Below are 22,552 nucleotides of genomic sequence, written 5' to 3'. Positions count from 1 at the left end.
TAGCCTGATTTTGTGTAAGGGCTCACACACGGTAGTCAGTTTGGTTAAATATTATAGTGTCATAGTGAGTGTGGTTTAATATTGAGTATTGTCATGTTTAGGCTTAATGTCTACATCCTAATGTCAAGCCTCAGTCGTGCTCCTGCTCAATTGCTTGTAATTTGACATCACTGGGATCATATCAATGAAATATTTTAATGCATAAGCATATGCATTATTCACAGCTCCATCCAACTCAACCAGGCATCTAATCTCCATCTTCTCAGGCATCTGACTGAACGAGCAGAGATCAGATAGAAGATACTTACAGTATGGAGCTCTTTTCTCATTTGGTTTGAAATGCATCTTTTAAAAAAGCCTATAGAACATGTTCAAAAGACTTTAACTCCTGTTGTATCCGTGCGTTTTTTTAATGCTTTTCATTCATTATGTGAATTTTACTTCCTTATCTCCATACTTTCATTAGCCTAAAAGGTTCATGTCAAATTACAGCATAGCACCATCTGCAGACAAAATAATCATGTCCCATCCAAGATAGACAACGTAGGGACACAACATGTGGTTCTCATGCACACACAATGAAAAATATAACATTTTGAAATATCTAAACACAAACATACACACATATTATTGACAAATATCAGTAAGCAGTCCATCAATGAGCTCAGTGTTGTTTTGCAGTTTATGAGTGAGGTGCATTCAGTCTCTTACCTGCTGCCCTTTTCTTGCCATCTGCTCGCCTGCTCAGCCAGTAGTTTTCTCAGCCTACGTTTACACTTAGGGAAACCGCATATGTTTTCGTGTGGTTTGGCATCTCGCTTACACACAAATGGAGTTTTTTTTTTTTTTTTTTTTTTCCACAGAAAACGATCATTTTTAAAAACTCTGGCCAAAGTGGAGATTTCTGAAAACAGCGGTTATGTGTTGCGTGTAAACAGGGTTAAACAGCATTTTAGGTTCCAAAACATCGCAACATGCGACTGAATACTTAACGTCATGTGAGCGACCTGTGTTTACACCCACGCCCATAGCTTTGGCATAGTTATGATGGTGCTCGACGGCATATTTATCCGGGTTCATGTAAACGTTAACATTTTTGAAAACGATGTTGTGTGCATGATGTTATTTTTGAAAATGGAGGGGCTGATATCCATTTTCCAAAATACCCTGCTATGTGTAAACGTAGGCTCAGTCTCATTGCCTTTGGCAGCGTAGTATTTAAGGTCTCACTTTCCGGACCTGCCTGCCTTTGACTCTGCCTGATCTTCTGTTCCCCAGTAAACACCTCTGCTTTCTGTGTCTGACATGTAACTGAATTAACAATAACATTCTGCATATTTTGGTGCCCTTTATGCCAGACATCCGCTGCCGCCTGTGAGGAGAATACGGTTTTCATCCCAAAATTTTATGATTATTAGAATAATTGAGTCATTTCAGTGTAATTCAGCTCCAGCTTCACTCAGCCTCTGTGCTGCCATCAGCATCACATGTCAATTAGTATCTTTACATGCACATTAATGCCCTGATGATGTCCATATTCAGGATATGATAACATCATCTCTTTAATTTGATTATTTTTCCCACATTAGCATTTACAGGGACACACTTGGCCTACAACTGGCCTGCACTGAAATTAGTGATTTGATTTAGATACTTTTTAGCTCTGCATTAAGAAAACAAACAGCTTTCCTCAGAGGAATCCATGTACTATTTTGTATTTTTGGGCTGTCTGGTAGTATTAGAGGCAATGTCAGCTGTGGCAGGAAGGTCTGGACTGGATTCAGGGTATTTTCACATCTATGGTTTCTTTGCTCTGGTCCAAATCAGTGGATGAGTGGCTGAACTTGGTGAACTCTCTCCACTCATTGGTTGGATGTGTCTGGAACAGGAGAGAAAGACCCTTTGCCATGTTTCAGCTCCATGAAAGAGACATACCCCTTTAAACTTTACTTTTAATTGGTGTAGGAGGCCCACAGAGGTAAAACTGCAATATTAGATATAAGATTAGAGAGAAGTCAATAAGCTGAAAACAAACTTGTGTATGAGAACTTGTTTTTTCTTCTTCCCAAGCATATTAATCCTAACTATCTTCATATTTATCTGAGGGTTTGGGTCAAGAACCAGTTACAGTAAAATGCTGCCTCACAGTGATGCATCAGTGTTAAAGAGTACTTTTGATCCTGTAAGTACACTGATTATACTTGTGTATTTTTTCTCAAGTATAATTTAAGTTTTGATCCCATCTCACCACAAATTAAACTCTCCAGAATGTGGACCAAAACCGCTTCCTCCAAAGGGTCTCTGTGAAGTTGTTTTGGTCAGCATTTCTGGGTCAAACAAATCGCACCAAGGTGGAAATGACCCAGCGTCTGATTCAATAACAGCAGCAGACTCTCCTCAACCTCAACACCAACAAAATTCTGACACTTTCAACCAACAGCACCACTTCAAAGGTGGAGTTCACCAGCATCCTGCCACTGAAGCCCGCAGCGTCTCGGCTCGCATTGTTCACTTTCAGCGACTTTAATTGGAAAATGCTGGCAATATGGACAACATGGGTGATATTTCGAATTGAGACACATACGCTGAAACGCTATTATGATGCTCAGAATCACGTCCAAATCTTAACCTCCATACTCTATAATTATGTTCACATTATTGCACATGGATGCTTTGATTTCTCTTCAGTCAAACCTTAAGGCAAACATGTTGCTAATGGTCTTTTTTTTTTTAAAGCGCTTCAAAAATCCTTTCAGGCCTGTTTTCAATCAGTTCGCTGTCTGCCAAATGAGAGCCCCTCTCAAAGACCCTCTGGTGAGCATTGTGGCGCTTTGTGAGGAGTTTGGCACTGTGTTTAAAAAGACGAGCTAAATCTATAACCTGTGCGGGAGAGCAGAGGACAGAGACAGTTGACGGAGTGAAATCCTTCACATTGCTGTAATGGGTATAATTACACAAAGAAAAGGGCTGTTAGGTTAAATTACCCGTGATATTCACCATGGGTAATGACAGAAATTCAGAAGGTTAAATGACACCAGGAGCTGAATGACTTTTGACATTAAGGTACTTTTGAAAAAGGAATTAGAACAGAGCCTTTATGGGCAAATCCAATACCCTACATGTTGGTCTGCAGAGATTGCTTTGAAATGACTTTAAAAAGGCCTTTTTTTTTGGTCTTTTTTTTTTTTTGGTGAACACCTGTGTCTTTAGAAGCCATTGTGAGACAATGATTTAGTCTCAAAAGAACTGGCCAGATAGATTGTTTCCAACAGTAAAAGCTATTTGAAGCTCACTTTGAGTTGCACTGATGTCTGGAAATTGTCCTGCTGAGTGGCGCACCTACTCACACAAGTAACCATGGCAGGAAAGGAAAGGCTGAATAGATTCAAGCAATTAGTAGTTTCCCTCAAATTGTCTCTTACCTCGAGGCATTCCAGCCACTTTCCAAGTAGGCTTGGGTAGAATGTCTTCAGTGTTTTCCTCAGTGAGAAGTGTATTCTCTCTGGTCCAAACACTGACCTTCGCAGACAGCCAAACAGCCCAATTAGTGGATGAGAAGGTGAAGGGGGCTGGACCTCATCCCCATGCAATTACCTCCAGTCACCCCTCCAGCAGCCACCCACACAACAAACAGTAAGCATGCGGTGTCGGCCAATAACGCTGTGAATGACCATGAAGAAAGAAGAGAGCAGGCGCTGAACATTAGGCACGATTTCCTCGACAGTCCAGCTGTTGTTCTTCTCAAAAGTTTCACTTCCTTTATACATCTCAAATCAAGCTTCGGCTAACTTCTTCTCCTCATTCAACCTTACTTTACTGGAGTTTTTGCTGCCAGTCACCCGTGTGCTCTCTCCGCTGCTGATTGGCTCGCAAATGTGATGTGCCCTCTGGCGACTCAAGAAGAAGCAAAATAAAGTCCTATTATACAGCATAACACATGTCAAACAGCTGATATTTAATGCATGCTTTTCTGTATATGAACTTAAATGTCTGAGAATAAGACTGATCAGGAAACAAGATTTCTATTTAGAAAAACTTGTTCCCATAGACATTCCTGAGGGAAGTACACATTAATTTATATAATTTCATGATGTAAAATGCACACATACAGCACATACTGTAACATAATAACTAAATAGGATCAGAAATGTAAATTTCATAGGTAAGTAATACTGTAGGTATCATACAATGAGTAATGTCACAATGTAATAACTGTAATAATAAAAGCATGAATCACAGTGCTGCACTCTTTCAGAAGCCATACTTATGTCTGTACTCTGATGGTCTAATACATAGTCACAGTGTACCCACTTTCTACCTTTCTGCTTTTTCTACTTCAAATTGTGAGTTGCAAACATCTGCCAAAGTGACCTTTACCAGCTTGTGACTCAACAACTGGGTGTAGACAAACCATTTCACTCACTAGTGAGCGTGGGTGGAGCAAGGAAACAGTACAAAGTTAACATCAGCGTTTACTGTAAATAAAATAAATAAAAGGTTTTTGCATGCAGTAACGTGTGTTGTGGCTGGATCACATGAAGGTCTATTGATGCCACGGTAGATGCTACAAGTACCTGTACTTAAACAACAAAACTGGTCTTTTTAAAGCCTTACGAGCCAACTCTAATCAAATTCTGTGATTTTTAATCTGTCAGTTTTTGGATTCAAGTGTGATTAAGGCTACAAACACTTGGTTAAAGCTGCATGAATATTATGGTTTTATAGCAACAAATAGTGATGAACCAACAGAAAGTTATCACCAACTCTTTAAACTCAAAGTTTTGGTTTTCCAGCCGACAAGGCTGGCCCTCAGCGAGCTATTTGTTTTCAGCAAAAGAACTCTAATAAACACAGTCCACCACAGTTGCCCAGTCTTAGGAGTTGGTGGAGAACGAAATGGAGCTAAAAGGACCACCACCATCACAATGAGTGCTTATGTTGTGTAAAAAGGCAATTATTGGTAACATGTTCATTATAAAACCTCATGACATGATAATAGTGTGTTTTTAGCTTGTTCCACTGCCCCCGAGTAACCAAAAATAAATTAATGCAACATCAAGGTTAGAGAAGTGTCACGGTTAAGGTTGAACAATACAAACAGTGACTTCTGGTAGGTGAAGGATACAAACTGCAGCCTCCAAGTCACATTCTTTGTACACTTAGCTTGTTGTCCCATGTAATGCTGATCTCATCTTTGCCACTCAGAGGACAGTTATTTAAAGCTACTGTCTGAAAAGTTGCTTTTAGCATTAATACAAATCATATATAATATCTGCTGCTTCTATATGTATGATAGATGACATGATTGTTGCATTAGAGTGAATATAGGACGAACCTTTGCCCTTTAAGGCACTGAGACATATTCATTCATATTAGACAAATGTTAAAAATTCTCTTGAACTCTTAAAATACAGCAAGCATAAATGGGTCCAGATACAGCAGGCAGATGTGAAATACACTTTGCTTTCTTGCTAAGAGCTACAGCAATTCCACTCTTTTGTCAGAAGCTACAGTCAGTTAGCTTAGCTTAGCATAAAGACCAGAAATGGGGAAACATCATGAAAGAAGTAAGTAAGAAAATCAGCCACCCAGCATCTCTAATACAGACCTCCAAAGAAAGAGTCAGGAAAGCTTTTTCACTGTTTCCAGTCTGTACACTAAGACAAGATAAGATAAACTAAGCTAAGCTAACAGGCTGCTGGCTATAACTTTATATATACTGTACAAGCATTGGAGTGTCTCATCTAACTCTGGGTTCGGTAGAGAGTAAGCATATTTCCCGAAATGGTGAACCTTTGTTTAAGTGTAGCTCATTGCAAATGCATTGAACTGGTCCATCATGCAAAGATTAGAGTAACAGCCATTGAAGATTAAGAAGAGCCCTCAGAAGATGGTGTCTTCCTCTCTTACTCCATGCCACGGGGTAAGTCTAACCAAGCAGGGTCTGGGATTATAAACAGGTTGCTCTGGTCCAAGCTCCAAATCAGATGACTCCAGTGAGCTGAGGGACCCTGTGGGAGACCCTGAACCCTCATATGCATAGATCCTTAGACAGTCAAATGGGGGAACATGAGGATCCTGATCAGCCTCTGCCAGCCTGTCCAGAATAAACTGCCTGAAGACCTCATCCTCTGGCCCTATGAGGTGGGACTCTCGGAGGGACATTCGTATGCTGGCCCTGACATCCTCCCTCCGCAGCCTCCTCTCCCTCCTCCTGGGGTGAGGTCGCAGCGGGACTACAGGCTGGCAGAAGTCCAGGTCTGCTCTTAAACCCCCTGGCTCTCCGTAATACAGCACCTTCTGTGACACTGTCTCAGGCAGCTCTAGCTCCTTCGCCTCCACCTCCAGTACCTCCTGCTGCTTCCGCCTGTGTCTCCTCACCATCAGCATTAGAATCGACAGCACTGCAGACGCAACACAGTAGGAGATCATTACAGTTAAACAACAGGGCACAAGCTTCGTGAGAAAAAAGCATCCAGGGTGCCTGATGGAGCATGCGCATCAAAGGTATAAGTGCACCAAAAATAATAGCAGCCAGATTGTTTTTCTCTGAATTTTCATGCAACAAGTCAAAATGAGGGCAGATTAGGTCATAAATGATTTATTTTTTAAAATTTCATCTCAGACATAAAGACAGAATTATTTTATTTGCTCCATGTGGCCCAGAATGCAAAGTGAGTGTTTATTTTTTTCTGCTGCGTCTTCACAGGGTATTGTGCTCATCCGACAGAATGTTAGCATAGCAGGTATTGTCATTAATCTTTCATGTGATGGGCACAGGGAGGACACAAAGCAGCCGAGGTCATAATAAAGCTCTTCACTATGCAAACCCATCAGTGTCCCAGGATGGCATTGCTACTGATGTATTGCAACCAATACGCTCATTACCTGACATCATTGCTCTGCAAGCTTTCAGCATTTTAAAAGTGTGTGTTAAAGGCACGCTGGTGAGTTTTAAAAAGGGGATTCAATGAAAGTGCAAATTTGTTAATGAAGAATCCTGCTGTTCAACACACGTTTATATACTTGCCAAAATGCTGTGAGGTGGAACTGCTTTAGCTCAACAGATCCGCTGAAAAAGAATGACTTTTTTTTACAACATAATATCAGCGAGACTGTCATTGTTTCATTATCCTTTAGACCAATTTCCTAAAGGAATATACTGACTTTCTGGGAGTTTGATCCTTGGTCACCTTAATGCTAATGACTATGAGTCAAGTAATTATAGATGTCTGGCATTATTCAAATGGTTCCTATCTTATGAAAATGTCAGTTTACATCATCAGTCAAGCGCTTGGTGAGACGCAAACATCAGCTCTCTCTTCCACTTGACTCCTCTTGTGTAAACAAAGCAAACTATATTTTTATCATGCCTGTCTGATCTGTCTTGTCAATCTCACGGAGGTCTAGAGAAAAATGGCAGAACAAGATCTTTGGTAATCCAGCCACGGCCTTTTTATTGGCTGTTTGAAAGACATGTGAAGATGCCAAACTCCAGAAACAGAATGCTTTTCTATGAATAGCAAATCTTTGTAATTCTTCTCCCTGGTGTAATTTTATTGGCTTGAAGAACATCAACAGCCTGCTGTGTTTACACTTGAGATGCTCCCAACCTTACAGAGGTCTTAAGGGTCTGGAGGATTATGAAAAAAAAAAAAGATATTCTCCTTTTGAAAGTACATCTATCACTGTCAGAGTGTATTTCAACACTCTGTATTTTACAACCGTAACAGACACATCAGATTTAGTTATGGAGCCCCGAAGATGACAAAATGAAGTAAAAGGTTATAACACTAGTCAAAAATACAGCTGAATAAATCAATCAATAATAGTCTTAATAAACTAATTAAGAGTATGGAGAGTAACAAGACATAGTACAATACATAGTATACCCTTTATAGTAGTGTAGTCACTGTACTTTCTTTTGTGCCAGTAGCTAAAGAATTTTAGCCTGCAAGCTAATGCTAATAATTTTACTACCGTAATTTCTGGACTATAAGCCGCTACTTTTTTCACACACTTTGAACCCTGCGACCTATACAACGAAGTGGCTAATCTATAGATTTTTACGGGCTAATGGCCTCCAGGGGGCGCTCTAGCAGGAAACGCAAGAGCAAGACAGACGGGTGGAAGAGATAATGCACCGAGCAAGACTCTAGTTTGCTTGTGTTTTCTGGTAGGCTAACAGGCTACGGCTGGTTAAACCAGCCGTGTTACTGTACTTTTAGTCGTTTTACTGCTGCGTTACTGCACCTTTACAGTCATTTTACTGCCTTGTTACTGTACTTTTACAGTTGTTTTACTGCCCTGTTACTGCACGCTTACTGTCATTTTACTCCTGTGCTACTGTTGAAAAGAGAATTAAGAGAATGCATAACTTTAATTAAATTCTAACTATTATTATTATTAGTGATGCATTCTGTTATTGTTTTTGACAACATTTTACCAAATTTTGTCGGTTTTGGGGCTCCATATTTAAAAGAACCAATCTTCCAGACTTAGCTCTTCATTTCTCATTTTGCACACAGACCCTGAGATGATTTTGATGACAGATGGCTAAAACTTCCAAGAGACCGAGCTCTGAAAAACAGTGTATTCCTTCATATACATCCTTATTATATCTCAGATTGATATTCTCGACTGAAACGGGGTGTGAATACAAGCTAAGACCACGCTTGCTTACCTGTGAGTGTGAACAGGCAGACCACAAGCCCTAACAAGGTTTGCAGGCTGACCCCCATAGACAGGGCGAGGGCCCTCACCCCCCCTGTGGGACAGTGGCCAGCAGGTTGGCAGCTGCACACGCTGATGGTCAAAGTGCTGGTGCTGGAGAGAGCTGGAGAGCCGCTATCTGTCACCACAACAGGCAGGAGATACTGAGTTTGATCCTTGCGGGTAAAAGTGCTCCTGCGTGCGACGATGCCAGCTGTATTGTCTAAAAGGGAAGTCAAGAGAGGTGCACTCATTCTTCAAAAACACACGAGCGCTGCCTCCACTGCTGATATTTTGGAGGGAATTCAAAGCTGAACAACAAGTGAAGTGACACGCGTAATGTGATTTAAAATACAATCTAAGTTCTCTGAAAGGCCCGAACACCTTGTCAAATCTAATTTTGAGTGTGTACAAAAGTAAATTCGGAAAATCTCTTTTCGGTTTTGGGTTCACCCGTAAGACTTAATCGAGACTCTTGAGCAGTAACTTTTTGGGAGTCAAATTTGCCTTGTGGCATATGGAAATGCATTTTTATTAAATGTGTTCCTTCTTGATTCATTATTCATTTCCTGGTTGCTGACTGGACTGCTGTGCCTGCCTGGCTAACCACCCATACACTGAACCTGCATACATTTCATTCTAACTCACTTCACACATATCAAACTTGCCTCTGCTGCACACTTTAAACAAAACTGCTTGATTTTTACTGCCCACTTTCATTATGAACTTGGAAAAATGGTCGACTGGCCGCTGGCTACAAGGCAAAGACTCCTTCAGTTTACTTACTCGAGAGGCTGTCAGCCACAAAAACTGCAACCTACTGACAGATTTCATGTGGCACAAAAACACTTACGGGTACATAGTGTTCATTTAAATTCAAAGTCTTGTTATCATAAAGGATATCCCTTCATGCTCCTTTTGTCAGACAGCTATGCCACTGTTCATATAAGCTGTGGTTTAGCTGCAGCTCACCATCATTATTCCAGCCACCAGATGAGACTTTAAGTATGACTTCATGTGGTTTCGTGTAATTTGCTAAGTGAATCTTCTTGCTGCAAGGTAGGTATGATATGAGGCATAATAACACAAATTTAGTTCATGCTGATGGTCTCAGTGGGGGTGTTAAAGAAATAGTTTGACATTTTGGGAAACATGCTCATTTGCTTTCTTGCAGAGAGCTGGATGAGAAGATCAATACCACTCTCATGACTGTGTGATAAATATGAAGCTAGCAGCCAGCAGCACATTAGCTTAGCTTAGCACAGAGACTGCAAATGGGAAACAGCTAGTCTGGTTCAGTAGAAAGGTCAGAAAATCTGCTTGCGCTGCCTCTAAAGCTCACCAATCAACACACTGTATGTTGATTATATCCAGCTCTCAGAAGTGTAGTCTTGTTGGCACAGAGACTCCAGGGAGCCGCTGTCCATTTTTTTACAGATTTAACAAACAAGCTCTAGCTCGTAATGAGTGAGCTTTTAAGGTGCTGGTGGATATGTTTTCCTCAAAATATTGAACTATTCCCTCCAGCACAAAAACATTCAGAGCTACAGGGGTACTGTGTGTGCCTAATTATCTAATTGAATATAACCTTGATTATCTCTGATAGTGAAGTTTGGATTGATATGCTTCTCAGGCACCATGGAGAAGTAGAAGTGGTGTCCCTCCACAGGCTCGTCTGCATCAGTAGCACTGAGCAGCTGAATGAGCTGAGAGACACAAAGACACATTACTAAGGAAATATGAGCAGAACAAGTGGCACATACACACAGCAGATTTCCTCGGAGGTCTAAGTAATCATATGAAGAATCTCAATCAGCAGCTCAATGTTATATGTTGTAGCACTACACAATAGTCAAATGGTTCATTGTGATTCTTTCACAATGTTTAAAAAGACATACTGAACAGTACTTTAATACAATGTAATACTTTTACCATCCATGTTCATGGAAATTCTCATTGCCGAAATGCATATATAGTAAATCATAAACATCAGTGTATCATAATATACATACTTCTCCCGCCTGTGTTCCCTCACAGATATATGGCTGGTAATCTCTTGCAAGCCTTGGCACATTGTCGTTTATGTCCAGCACTTTGATGAACACCACCACAGAGGAGGATAAATGGTTGTGCGCTGCAGTAGTGAAGATAGACATTTGCTGGAGTCCACTGGGTGCATGTATCATAAATGCTTTGTAAAAGCTCTGTCAAAATACTACTTAAGACTGATAAATGTTTGGACACGACTGTGAAGTAAAAAAAAAAATGGGCACTGAAGTTTTACTACTTTCTCCAAAACAAGACAGACTGAATGGTAAAAAAAAAAGAGTCGAAAAGTTAGTCCTTCTACAGAAATTTAAGGGTTTGGATCACTGTAGAACAGCAGTAGTCAAACTGATTTTAAACTGGATGATAGCAGTTTTAGTTACATAAAAGGGGCATTTTGACCTGCCAACGTTAAGGAGGGTTGGTGAAGTTTACATTTGTATGCCTTTAGCAAACATTTTCAACTGTTTATTCATTTCTTTTAGTTATTTCAATCATTTATTTATTACTTTTTGGCTGACGACATATCCATCGCTTTTGACTATGTCAACTGTTCCTTAATTGCTTTTGGCTAATTGCTTCTAGCTATCTACAGTCATTTATTCATTGCTGTTAGCTAACAATTTATTCATTGTTTTTCAACTATTTCAACTGTTTATAAATTGCTTTAAGCTAAGTTCTTGTAGCTAAGTGCTTTTAGCTATCTATTTAACTCATGCTTACAAGCTAACAATTTATTCATTGCTTTAAGCTAACAATTTCAACTGTTAATTAATTGCTTTTAGCTAAGTGCTCTTAACTGTCTATTAAAAATATGCATTGATTACCTTTGGCTAACTCTTTCAACTGTTTATTCAGCACTTTTAGCTGTTTCAATCATTTATTCATTACTTTTCGCTAACAACATATTCATTGCTTTAAGCTAACTACTTGCTTTTGGCTAAGTACTTTCAGCTATCTACAATCATTTATTCATTACTTCTAACTAAAAATATATTCATTGTTTTTTGGCTATTTCAACTATTTATTAATTGCTTTTAGCAAATAATTTCGACTGTTTATTCATTACTTTTTAGCCTCTATTTCAACCATTTCGATGTCTTTAGCTAACTGTTAGCCTAGCTTACTTCTGAACTAGCTGTAACACACTCTCAATCATGACAGGTATTGTTACAGCTGACTCGGTATATGGATACTTTATCAAATTGTGGTTTCTACTTTATGTTAGGCCGACGGCATTTATTTCAAATAACCTCTTGGAACAGTCTGCTTGCATTTGTCATCAACATATTGGCTTGAATATATTCTGGACATGTTTCATGACTGAGTGGGATAAATGTGCCATAAATTGCTCGTATCAACAATATGCTGTAGCATATGATATGAAATTCTCCTTACTCGTTTCCTTTGCTTCAACAGTCAAATTATGCCAGTTTGAAGTCTCTCGGTCCAAAGCTTTAGTGACACTTATAGTTCCATTGTTTGGGTCTATTTTGAAAGCTTTTGTGGCATCACTCCTTTTATCAATTGAATATCTGCAAGAAAAAAAAACACAGAGATACACATTTAGAAAGCAAGGTTGTTTTCTGGGCAAACAAAAGATTGTGATACCACAGGGAGATTAATTAGGCAAACTGCTCAGTTTTTTTATCTGTTGACAGATATCCAACAAAGGGACTACACACACAAATAATGTCACACAGCAAAAACAACACGAGAAAAAAACATGGCGTATTTTGTACATAATTTTCAGTTGTTTTAATTGAATGTTATTTCTAAGCTGACCACAGACTCTCTCCATTTGTCATAAATGAGGAAATGTCATTTAAAAACAGTGAGACAGGGACTCTCACAAACAGAGAAATTGAATAATAGTGTGGGTACAAAATGACACAGCTGGTGCAGCTGCAGTGACATAATACACTTCTCTGTGTCTTGTGTCCTGGTAGTGGGTAAGCTATTCCTTGAATTTTTTTAATGTAAAAATAAACTTAAAAGAGCATAAATTTATCATCCACAGACCAAGCAAGCGAAATTATTTATGAAAGAAATATTTGCTTGTTATTGCACAGGTCTTTCACACCACCGTACCTTTAACCCTCATTAACACAAGTGATTATAACACCATGGTGAATTAGAGCAACCAGGATTGAAAACACGCCAAGTAATGAATCATTTGTGTGAGCCACTTTGCTGATAATGACATGGAAAATAAGCTAATTTGACCAAAGCAAACTTAATCATATTTAGTAGAATTATGGAAACCCCTAAAATGTCAGCCTGAATTTATTAATCAATGAGACACTGTCACCAAAGGGACAGTAATAGACGCTAGGCTGAGGATGATATGCAGCACCTGCCACTCTTAAGCTCTGTTGAGATGGACTACAGGCACCAGTACTGCTGCTGTCTCCTCTGCAACGTGCCCCACTTGCAAATGACTGCAAATCTCAATTCCATATGCCACCTCGTATGGTGCTTTATTACATTCCCACGTCCTAGCCACGTCGCTTTGTGATAATACCACAGCAATAGATAGAAAAGCCTGTGAGGTTAAAAAAAAATCGTCATGATTTATTCAGCAGGGCTCATTTCCTACTAAAGTAATATGAGATAAATATGACCATGTACAGGGTATCCAGAGATCAAGGGTAAAAATGGATGCACCGAGCCAGTAACATTATTTGAAATGGAATGATTTTTCACCCTGTGGAGGAAGCTGTCTAGGGCAGGCTGTCTGGGGACATTACGCCCCCACCAGCGTGGGTATGCACCTCGTCATTATCATACTGGCAGTAGGCTGGCAGATGCCATTCTTCCTGGTTGAGGCGGTTCACATTACCTGACGGGCTTGTTGACTGTGTCAGTGTCTCTGGCACTAACACTGCCAACCACAGTTCCCACAGCTACATTTTCAGGAACTTTCCAGTCGTAGACCGGTGAGAGGAAGACAGGCGGCTCATCCACATCCTCCACAACAATCTTGAGTGTCGTCCTGTCCCTGAACTCCTCCAAAGTCAGAAAACGAGTGTCCACATGGTCGTTGACTGCCTCGGCGGCCATGACAAAACGTCTTTTAGTTTCAAAGTCCAACGGCTGTGAAGGAAAGAAATAGCTGTAACAATTCATATTAATACTGTGGCTGTTCAAAGCAGAAATCCTCTCGCTCATCATCATTAAGCAAGCTTAAAGAGTAACAGCTTTTTGAATATGTTTTGCCAACTCGTACTTAAGAGAGATGATTATTCCTGTGAGAGCAGGATGACTCCGACTGGATGTTAAAATTGTTTAGTCAATGTCAATAAGCTACCAGCTGTGAGAACGCACTTAAATAATGCTGTGTTTTCGATTAACATTATGATGCTAGTAATAAGAAAACAGCATGCAAACCATTACTGCATTCCCAGAATGATTCAGAGACAGTCAATAATGTTTTTTCATTTTCATTTTTTTTTCATTATCACACCATCTAAATTGAAATCTCCTGTGCTACAGATGAGAGGCATGCTGTACGTGGGAAAATAAATCAAGTATGGCACATGAGTCCAAGTGTAATCAGCATCACGAGCATTCTTAACTAATAGAAATGTATTCAGTGCTTTCTCACTTTTTGAAAAGTGGGTCGCACTTGAACATGCACAGCTCGAGCCTAAATAAATGACTTCCAGTCAATTCATAATTTTCAATAAATTTTTTTCTGTTTGGGTCTTGTTTGATGATAATTCTGCTTCTGGAAGGCAGCAGCTGATTGGCCCATTGTCCTGCTGTGTCGCTCAGTGTACAGCAGAGGCACGGGAGCCTCTAGCATGTAGCGAGCTGCCTTTCATGGGCCAAGCATTTTGGGAATAATGCTTTTTTGCTAACTGTTGTCTTGTCACCATCATCATTTCCCAGTAGCTAGTGGAGATGTTAAGAAGTCTCTGCCTTCACCAAGAAAGAGTCCAGCACATAATGCACTGTAAAAACAACTTAGTTTTTTTTTTCTCTGATTGGACAAACAAAACATAATGTGTTAACTCGTGAACTTTAGAGGTGCTGGTAGGTCTCATCTTATCTGTCTTTGTGCTTTATATTTATCAGTCATATGAGAGTGGTATGAAACTACTTTATCTCTCGACTTATTTCCCAAAATGTCCAACTACTGCTTCGAGTTTGTTATACAACTGCAACATCACTGCTGTTTTAGCACTTTGTCAGTAAGTAGACAAATGTGTCTGCTAATTGAGCCCTAAAATGAGGGTTTAGTAGACAGTTCACAGTTTCCCAAGAGGAAAACAGGCCCTTGTCACCCTCTTCTGATGTGTCAATTGGATAAAAACTGGCAAATTTCAGTGCTGCTGTGACTCATCAAAAGTAAGCTTTTCACATTGCCTGTTCATGTGTTGTAGCCAAGCACAGAGGAGTTCATTGTGCATATGCACCGAGACCATGCCTGCATATGTCTATGACCTGGAAAGGGGTTAATATTGCTGTTTCTACGAGCTGCGTGACTGTGTGTCGTTACTGGGTCCCAGTGCCAAGCTGTTACGCAGTTGCAGCTGGTAGGCTCATTAATTTTTAAAAGAATTATTAATTTTTTTTTGCCTGTGTGCAGTTTAACGCCGATGCTGCTGCGGTCTGCCAGCTGTCTGTCTGTGAGCATGCTCGCATGATTACTGGGGAGTGCCAGGATGAGCTGCCATGCCCTCTATCAGGTACATTTTTTAAACTTAGTTCATGTTGCTGTCTGTGATTTTAATTAAATCTTAAACAGATTCGACATAGACGGCAATCATCGCCTGTAGCTTTTGTGAAAATAATGTTTCTGAGTCTCAGGACCTCTGTGCTCAGCCACACGACAGGTTCTACCGCCTTGAGAAATTACAAATAAATATACAAAATTCATATATTAGATATAGTAAAGTATGTCCACCTTGGCTAGCATAATAACTCCCTCCTGTGTCACCGGGTCTGTTTTGATGATAAAAGTGGAGCTTTCCTCCAGGTCATCCTCCAGACTGTAGGTCATTCTGGCATTGATGCCAGTGTCTCCATCCTCGGCCATAATCCTGCCCACTGTGGTGCCCACAGCCGCATTTTCAGGAACGGCAAAGGCGTACAGGTCTGAAGAGAAAAGGATGTTTTTTAAAATGATTCATGCTGACAGCATTAGTCAGAGAAGCTGAACACTCGAGTAGGATATCAAAAGGAATACAGAATCTGGAGGATACCAAATTGGTTCTTTCGCAGCCTGTAATGATGCGTTTAGAGAAAAACAACAAATTAGAAAGTTTCTTTGCTAAAACAACGTCTACAGAACTTGACAGTAAGTTGTAAGCAGCTAGTCAAGAGAGTCTGCTAGTGTGTAAAGTGATAAGAAGAGAGACCACTGTGGTGGAGGGTCAATTTGTGTGAGGCACAGATAAATTGTGGCAACTCCACCTAATCCCAGCCTAACTCTAATAAGAAGATGAGAACATGTGATTGTGTCTTTGAGGGACTCTATTTGGACGGCTGCCACAGCTGCGAGGGACTCAACAGCAAGCAGCTGCTCCTGAAAATAAAAAATCCCTGCTGATAATAATTTGCAATTATGTGACAAAACAGAGGGCACAGTTCAAAGTGACGTGTGGACATGGAATATTTATAAGGCCTTTCGACTGAACGTGGAATCCATGGGATACAGTAGCACCGGCGGTGAATGAGAACATGTGACATTAATCGTCAAAAGTATCATCCTTGCCGTCTCATTTCCACAGGATTGATTTCCTTCCTGGCCGTTCATTTAGTGAGGTTTATCGCTGAGACGGCTAGGTTTGTTTCCAAAGGTCATGACAAATGTCCTTTCGCGTGTGAATGATTAAATTCATCCAGTGGGCGGCACATGTACGTGTGCACACGCAGATGAACAGAGCATCGCCATCTCCTTTCCCCTTCTCTTTCACTCCCTCGCCCTCTCTCTTTCTTTGACTGTCTCCTTTTAATTTTGGCTGCGGTCTGAATAACAAGACGTGTACGGCCGAATGCGGCGCTGGCAGCACAAACCACCCACCCGAACCGGAGAAGAGTGATCAAATAAATACCTCTCAGGTACAATATCAAACATGTCCTCACAGTCTGCAGCGCTTTGTACTCTTTCATTGATTCCCTGGGTGTGCATGGCCTGGCGTTTGCATCACTATGACTCATGCTGTATAAGTGACTCACGGTGCTGGAATGTGGGTCCATTGTCATTGACATCAGTCAGGCTGACGGTGACTGTGGTGGAGGAGGAGTAGCCGCCACTGAGGCCCAGCATATCCTTCACCTGGACCACCACCAGGTACTGCTCCCTGGCCTCACGGTCCATGTTTGGCCAAGATGTGACAATAATCCCTGCAGGTGGAGGAGACAGACAGAGAGGAGGTATGCAAGAGGCGGGGTGAGTTCATCAAGACAGCATCAAGTGTATCTGTGGGTGGTTTTCTTTTTTTCCACCAAATGTAAGTGAACAAACTTTGCCTGGAGTATTCTTGAAGAGCCCTGTGCACTATGTGCTGCACCACAGAGAACTCCAAGTCTGCAAAATTTATCAATACAGGAGGACGGCTTTCAGATGACTTAATGCTTCAGCAAACAGAGGAACAATCTGAATAAAGAGAATTACATGGCCCTGACAAATGTACTGTATCTGCTGTTTTCGCTTTGGAAGTCATCACTTCAACCACAGAATCATCTCATCTCGTTTCGATGACACAAGCTTCTCAGCAGCTATTGGCTAGCTACAATATCCAGTCAGCTGACTACTGTGAATACATTTGATTTGTGATGAACAGACATTATCCACCTGGATGGGTAACAATGCCAAAATAAAGAACCTCTTTTCCTCTATTTTTCCCATGAAAAGACCAAAACCAACAGTCTCTCTTTCAATACTTTCATGTCTGTCAATCTCAAATCCATTTGTTCTGCCTGAAAAAGGTCAAAAAAGGTCACAAATATATAGTTTCTTTTCTTTCCCATTTTTAAATAATTTCCTTCAACTGCTGGGCACTGTGGTTTTTAGCAAACATTACTCAAACAGGAGTAAGTAGCAGATTTTCTGGGGACTATTTCCAGCTGTGGATTAATCTAGCTTTGGTGTAATGAGAACTTTGACATTATCAGGACTGTGAAAGAGGAAATAAACAACAGCACTCGTGTTATACGTGCTGAAGGAAACGTCCCCGCAGTGCAACTGTGCGGCTCGCTGATTTGTTTGCACAGAGGAATAAGACATACCAGACAATACTTACTTGTAGGATCGATTCATTGGTGGTTTTAGTCTTTTCTCGGAATTTGTTGACAATGAGAAAAAGTTAGAACACCTCCAGGTTCATCCTTCTAGACTGAAGCCATAAGCAAAACTACAACTTACTGGTTTGGAGTCAACTGCTGCCCACTCCTCAGTGAAAACTAACAATCGGTTTCCTAAAAAGTCAGATTTGCCCTTTTACATATTGTATTCATTTGCATTTAAATATATATATTTTTTTGACGTCAATAATTCGCTCCCCCAACTCTTCACAGTTCAGGTCAGAAATGTGTGTGGGAAGTGCTGCAGCTGACCTCTGTATTATACAAGTAAATGTACACGCGCTGGCATCAGTTGAACCAGTAAGAGCTCGCATGTTTCCCAGTGGTCTGAACAAGCAGCTGAATGTGTGAGCAGTTATTCTCAGAGATAAAGTTGCCAGGGGAATGTATACAACTCTGAAAGTGAGAACTCAGTGTCTGACTCAGACCAGAGGGGCAAAGCCCAAAGACAAGACCGTTTCCCGTCTCAGCAGCCTGAAATCAGAAATATTTCTGCTCTTGTGTTCTGTTAAGATCACTTGTCGTGAAGATAAACATTATTTCTGCACTAATCCGTAACAACCCAAACTGTGTTTATCGAGAGTTTTGTGGACTGAATCTGTCAGCGGTACCCGTCTTTGGCTCCACAGAGAAGTAGGGCTCCCCCTGCAGGATGGAGTAGATGAGCTTGGCGTTGTTTCCTAACATGGGATCATCAGCATCTGTGGCTGTCACCTGGGCCACTGTGGTCCCTGTGGGGGGGAGAGGATCACACAGTCAGAGTTAGCTCAGGCAGCAGTTCCAGTCGATGGGGAAATAAAGTGATTATGCCACAGTCCCGCAGGGTCTGTCTGTCTGGCTCGGGGGGTGGCAGCGGTGGAAATGAAGAGAGGGGAGGGGGGGGTGAGGTTGAGGTAGGGTTAGAGGAGGGATGTTGACAAAGGGGCAAGGGTTGGAGAAGTGGGGGTGGGGAGCAGCGATGGCGTTTCACAACAGGGTAAGGCTGTGCAGGTGTGTGTGACAGCCTCTCCAGCCCTGTAGCGACATCCCTCCCACCACCCACCTGCCCCTCGTTTTCTCAGCTTCGCTCTCCCTTTCAGGCTCTCCTCGCTATCTTTCACACTTACTGCCCTTTTCTCCGCTGACCATATCCTTCTCCTCACCTTGCTCTCTTTAGTATCTTTCGCTCTCTCAGCCCTCTTGTCTATCTCATTCCCTTTTTTGCCAGAGAGCACTCTATTTTTCTCTCACAGGCAGGGATTTACCGCAGCATTTCTTATTTTCAGTCGGCCGCACTCCAACCTTCCCCCCTCACTTTCCCTTTCCCAGTCAAATGCATTATGATTTATTACGAGTGAGATATTATGCTGCAAAAGCAGATTACATATAAATTGAAATGGTAATGTTTGTGGTATGAAAGGGCAGTGGTTATAATAACATTATTTAAGAAATTTAAGGCATCCAAGCTACGATTCAGAATCCAATACTTCTGACTTCCTGAATGGGGACAGATGATAGACGTTCATATAACCTTTTGTTTCTTGTCTTCAGTCAAGATTTCAGTTAAGAAAATCATTTGAAAAGTATATCCTTAGACACACTACAGCCAATAACAAGTTTTTATCTGCTCAATAAAAAATATTTAACTTCTACTGGTGAACAAAACGCGCATTTGAATCTTGAATAATGTCATTGTTTAGCCCATCCTAAACATTACCACACCACCCTAAAAACAGCTCGTCCTCACCAGGAAAATGTCCATAGAATTTGTCTGTGCAAGTAGGTTGTTTATATTGTATATTTTATACATAATTAAAACTATTTTTACATTTATTTTTTGCATTGAACCTCTACTTGCCGTAGTATATGACAGGAGCAAACAGCATGTCAGCGTTGACTTATTTTAACTTACGTAATGTACTTAAATAACGTTTTTAGCTCAAACCATGATCTTTTCTGACACCTAACCCAAGTAGTTTTGATGCCTAAACCCATCCAAACTTAGACCGTTTCTTGATTTTCATGGTCTGGGAGGCCTATCGTACTTTCCATCTGTCATGTGCGAGGGCGTGGTGTTCAACGTCTTTCTTCAACGTACCGGTTGGACACATCTCAGGGATGCTGGACACATATGGCTCGTTCTGGAACTGGGGGGCGTTGTCATTGATGTCCTGCACCTTGATGATGAACTCTGACTGGGGTTCCTCTGGTTCATTGGACCACCTGTTGATAGCCTGTGCCTGAAGGACGTAGAAGGCCTTTTCCTCTCGGTCGAGCTTCTTCAGTGTCCGGATCTCACCGGAGTACTCGTCGATCTCAAACACATCTCCAGCACCTTCTCCTGACAATATGTACTTGATGGAAAACTCGCCTCGGTCAGAGTCGGATTTGAGCTTCAAAAAGAGGGGGGGGGGGGGGGGGTACATGAAAGCTTTTTTTTTTTTTTTTTAAAAACAATTTTCTCAGAGGTAACCAGTAAACATATATTTTCAAAGAGAAGCACTGTATCAAGGACATGGAGGGCATTCAGTGTATGAGGTACCTGGCCAATAACACGAGGAGTGGGATCTTCCTCGGGGACAAACAGCTGTTTCCAGATCCAGCCTCTCTTCAGGCGGCGGTGCAGATGAGTGGACCCTGGGGCCAATTGTTGGGCTTCCAGACCCTGAGTACCTCTCATATCGCTCAGCACTCCGCCAGGAATCATGGAAAAGACCGTCACCATGGCCAAAACACTCGGCATGCTCATTTTTACTGTCCATCCGTGTATTTCCTCTGCACTTCCCATGGTTAGTGGACAGAAGTTAGAGGTATCACAGGTCCAGTGCTACCAGTTCTTCATTCGACAGCACAGTAATTCATGATCCCGGCAGTGCTGTATCCCACCTTGTTATGATGCGGTTTGTATGCACGCTCATGTCTCTGAAATAAAATTTAACAATTTAATTAATGGCTGCAGTGAGAAATTTCCAGCAGAGCACAGAGATTGCAAAATGGTGAAATTGAAATCTGCAGCAGTGCAGCATAAAATCCCAAAATCAAGTGTTTAATTACACAAAGCTTTAAATGCGCGTGAACTATTTTGAGTTTTTTGTGATTACAAAGCTGCTTTTAAAGGCAGCCTGAAATTAGAAGTCGATCTGAAATATATGAAAGGCAAATATAACTTGAGGACTAGTAGCGAGTAGCTCGAGTAATTGGAAAGCACAGACATTTAGGTTTGATTTAAACCTCACTCATATTGACACAGACACAGAGTCTGTGTCAATGTGAGTAAAATATCCCCCTTTATGTAACTAGTAGTGTTACATAAAATCCAGGTTGAAATCAGCATGAAGGGGTCTCGAGTTCATGTGACAGGGCTGTGGGGACAGGTCTGACAAAACAGGTTGGGAATCACTGTTCTGTATGAGCTCTGTGGTGACAGGATCCCTTTCTTCCTGTCTGCAGAGTTATGCTAAATCCATTGCACAACAACAACAACAACAACTCAGATGTATAACGAATTCAAGCGAGAGAAAGCCAGTCTGCATCTCACCAGAGAAAGACAAACCCTTTGTGTGAACTCTCCTTTTTTTTTTTTTTTTGGTCTTGCATCCTTCAGTCCTGCACGGGCCGCGGAAAACAGCCCTCTGTTTTGAATTCAGACAAGGCCCTGTATTGTGTTTCATGTGGGGGAGCAGGGCCTGAACATCATTCCTTAAGCATGACACTGCACTCTGCAGCTGACTAATGAAGACTTCTAATTAGATCAATGTCTCTGCAGACATGGAAAACAGAGACACACATGCCTCTGACAAACTATGACTCCAATCGATGCGCCAATTATAACGTGCATCAGGATCAGGGTCAGGAGTGTAAGGACAATGAAAAGGCAGACAAGACAACAAATTAGTTAGGACAACACAAATAAAATATCTCGAAGTGACAACGGCACCAAAGCAAACAGGCCTAAACTTCATCAAGTTCATTTCCTTTATATACAACATCAATTAAATCTGGTCTTTTCTTTCCGCAAGCAACGATAGCATCCACTTTCAGCTCAACATATCACTGTGAAAAAGACCAAAATATCACATCACATCATGACTTGCAGTCTCCTCTTTTCTACTGTGATATTCGATGTATTGCTTGGTTGGTTGGTTGGTTGGTTGGTTGGTTGGTTCCAAACTGTGGACGCTCCTCCACTGTCTTCTTCTGCCTTATGCTCTTTTGTTTTAATTTCATTATAAATTTGTTGCCGAAACATGAAACCCTGAACCCAATTTAGCTGTTCTCAAGCAGCAAACCGTCAGAGGGATCAGATGTTATTGGGGGCGAGAAGTCACAACAGCCGTAATTCCAAACCATTTTTAATAGAGTTTTTTGACACTTGGACGCTTTAATCCGAAGTGCTGCACGGGAACACGTGTTTTCAGCATGGCTGGTCCAAGTGGAAACTTAAATCACAGGTCCTGCAGGAAGTTGTTTCAGAGGTTCGAGCAGTTGCGGTATTAATGCT

General features: G+C 41.2%; 1 protein-coding gene across 1 annotated transcript; it reads right to left on the bottom strand.

Moving 5' to 3' along the window:
* Positions 1-4,062: 4,062 nt before the first annotated feature.
* Positions 4,063-20,946, bottom strand: cdh19 (cadherin 19, type 2). Its single transcript, XM_070986426.1, has 11 exons — positions 20,594-20,946; positions 20,150-20,444; positions 18,684-18,803; positions 16,945-17,112; positions 15,671-15,861; positions 13,601-13,854; positions 12,157-12,293; positions 10,725-10,846; positions 10,301-10,418; positions 8,684-8,935; positions 4,063-6,404 (listed from the first exon to the last, which is right to left on the bottom strand). The coding sequence occupies exons 1-11, from the start codon at positions 20,837-20,839 to the stop codon at positions 5,884-5,886; spliced, it is 2,424 nt and encodes an 807-aa protein (XP_070842527.1). The 5' UTR covers positions 20,840-20,946; the 3' UTR covers positions 4,063-5,883.
* Positions 20,947-22,552: the final 1,606 nt, after the last annotated feature.

This window comes from Chaetodon trifascialis, chromosome 18 (assembly GCF_039877785.1).
Source record: "Chaetodon trifascialis isolate fChaTrf1 chromosome 18, fChaTrf1.hap1, whole genome shotgun sequence".
Lineage (NCBI taxonomy): Eukaryota > Metazoa > Chordata > Actinopteri > Chaetodontiformes > Chaetodontidae > Chaetodon > Chaetodon trifascialis.
This window is presented reverse-complemented; position numbering and strand designations above follow the sequence as displayed.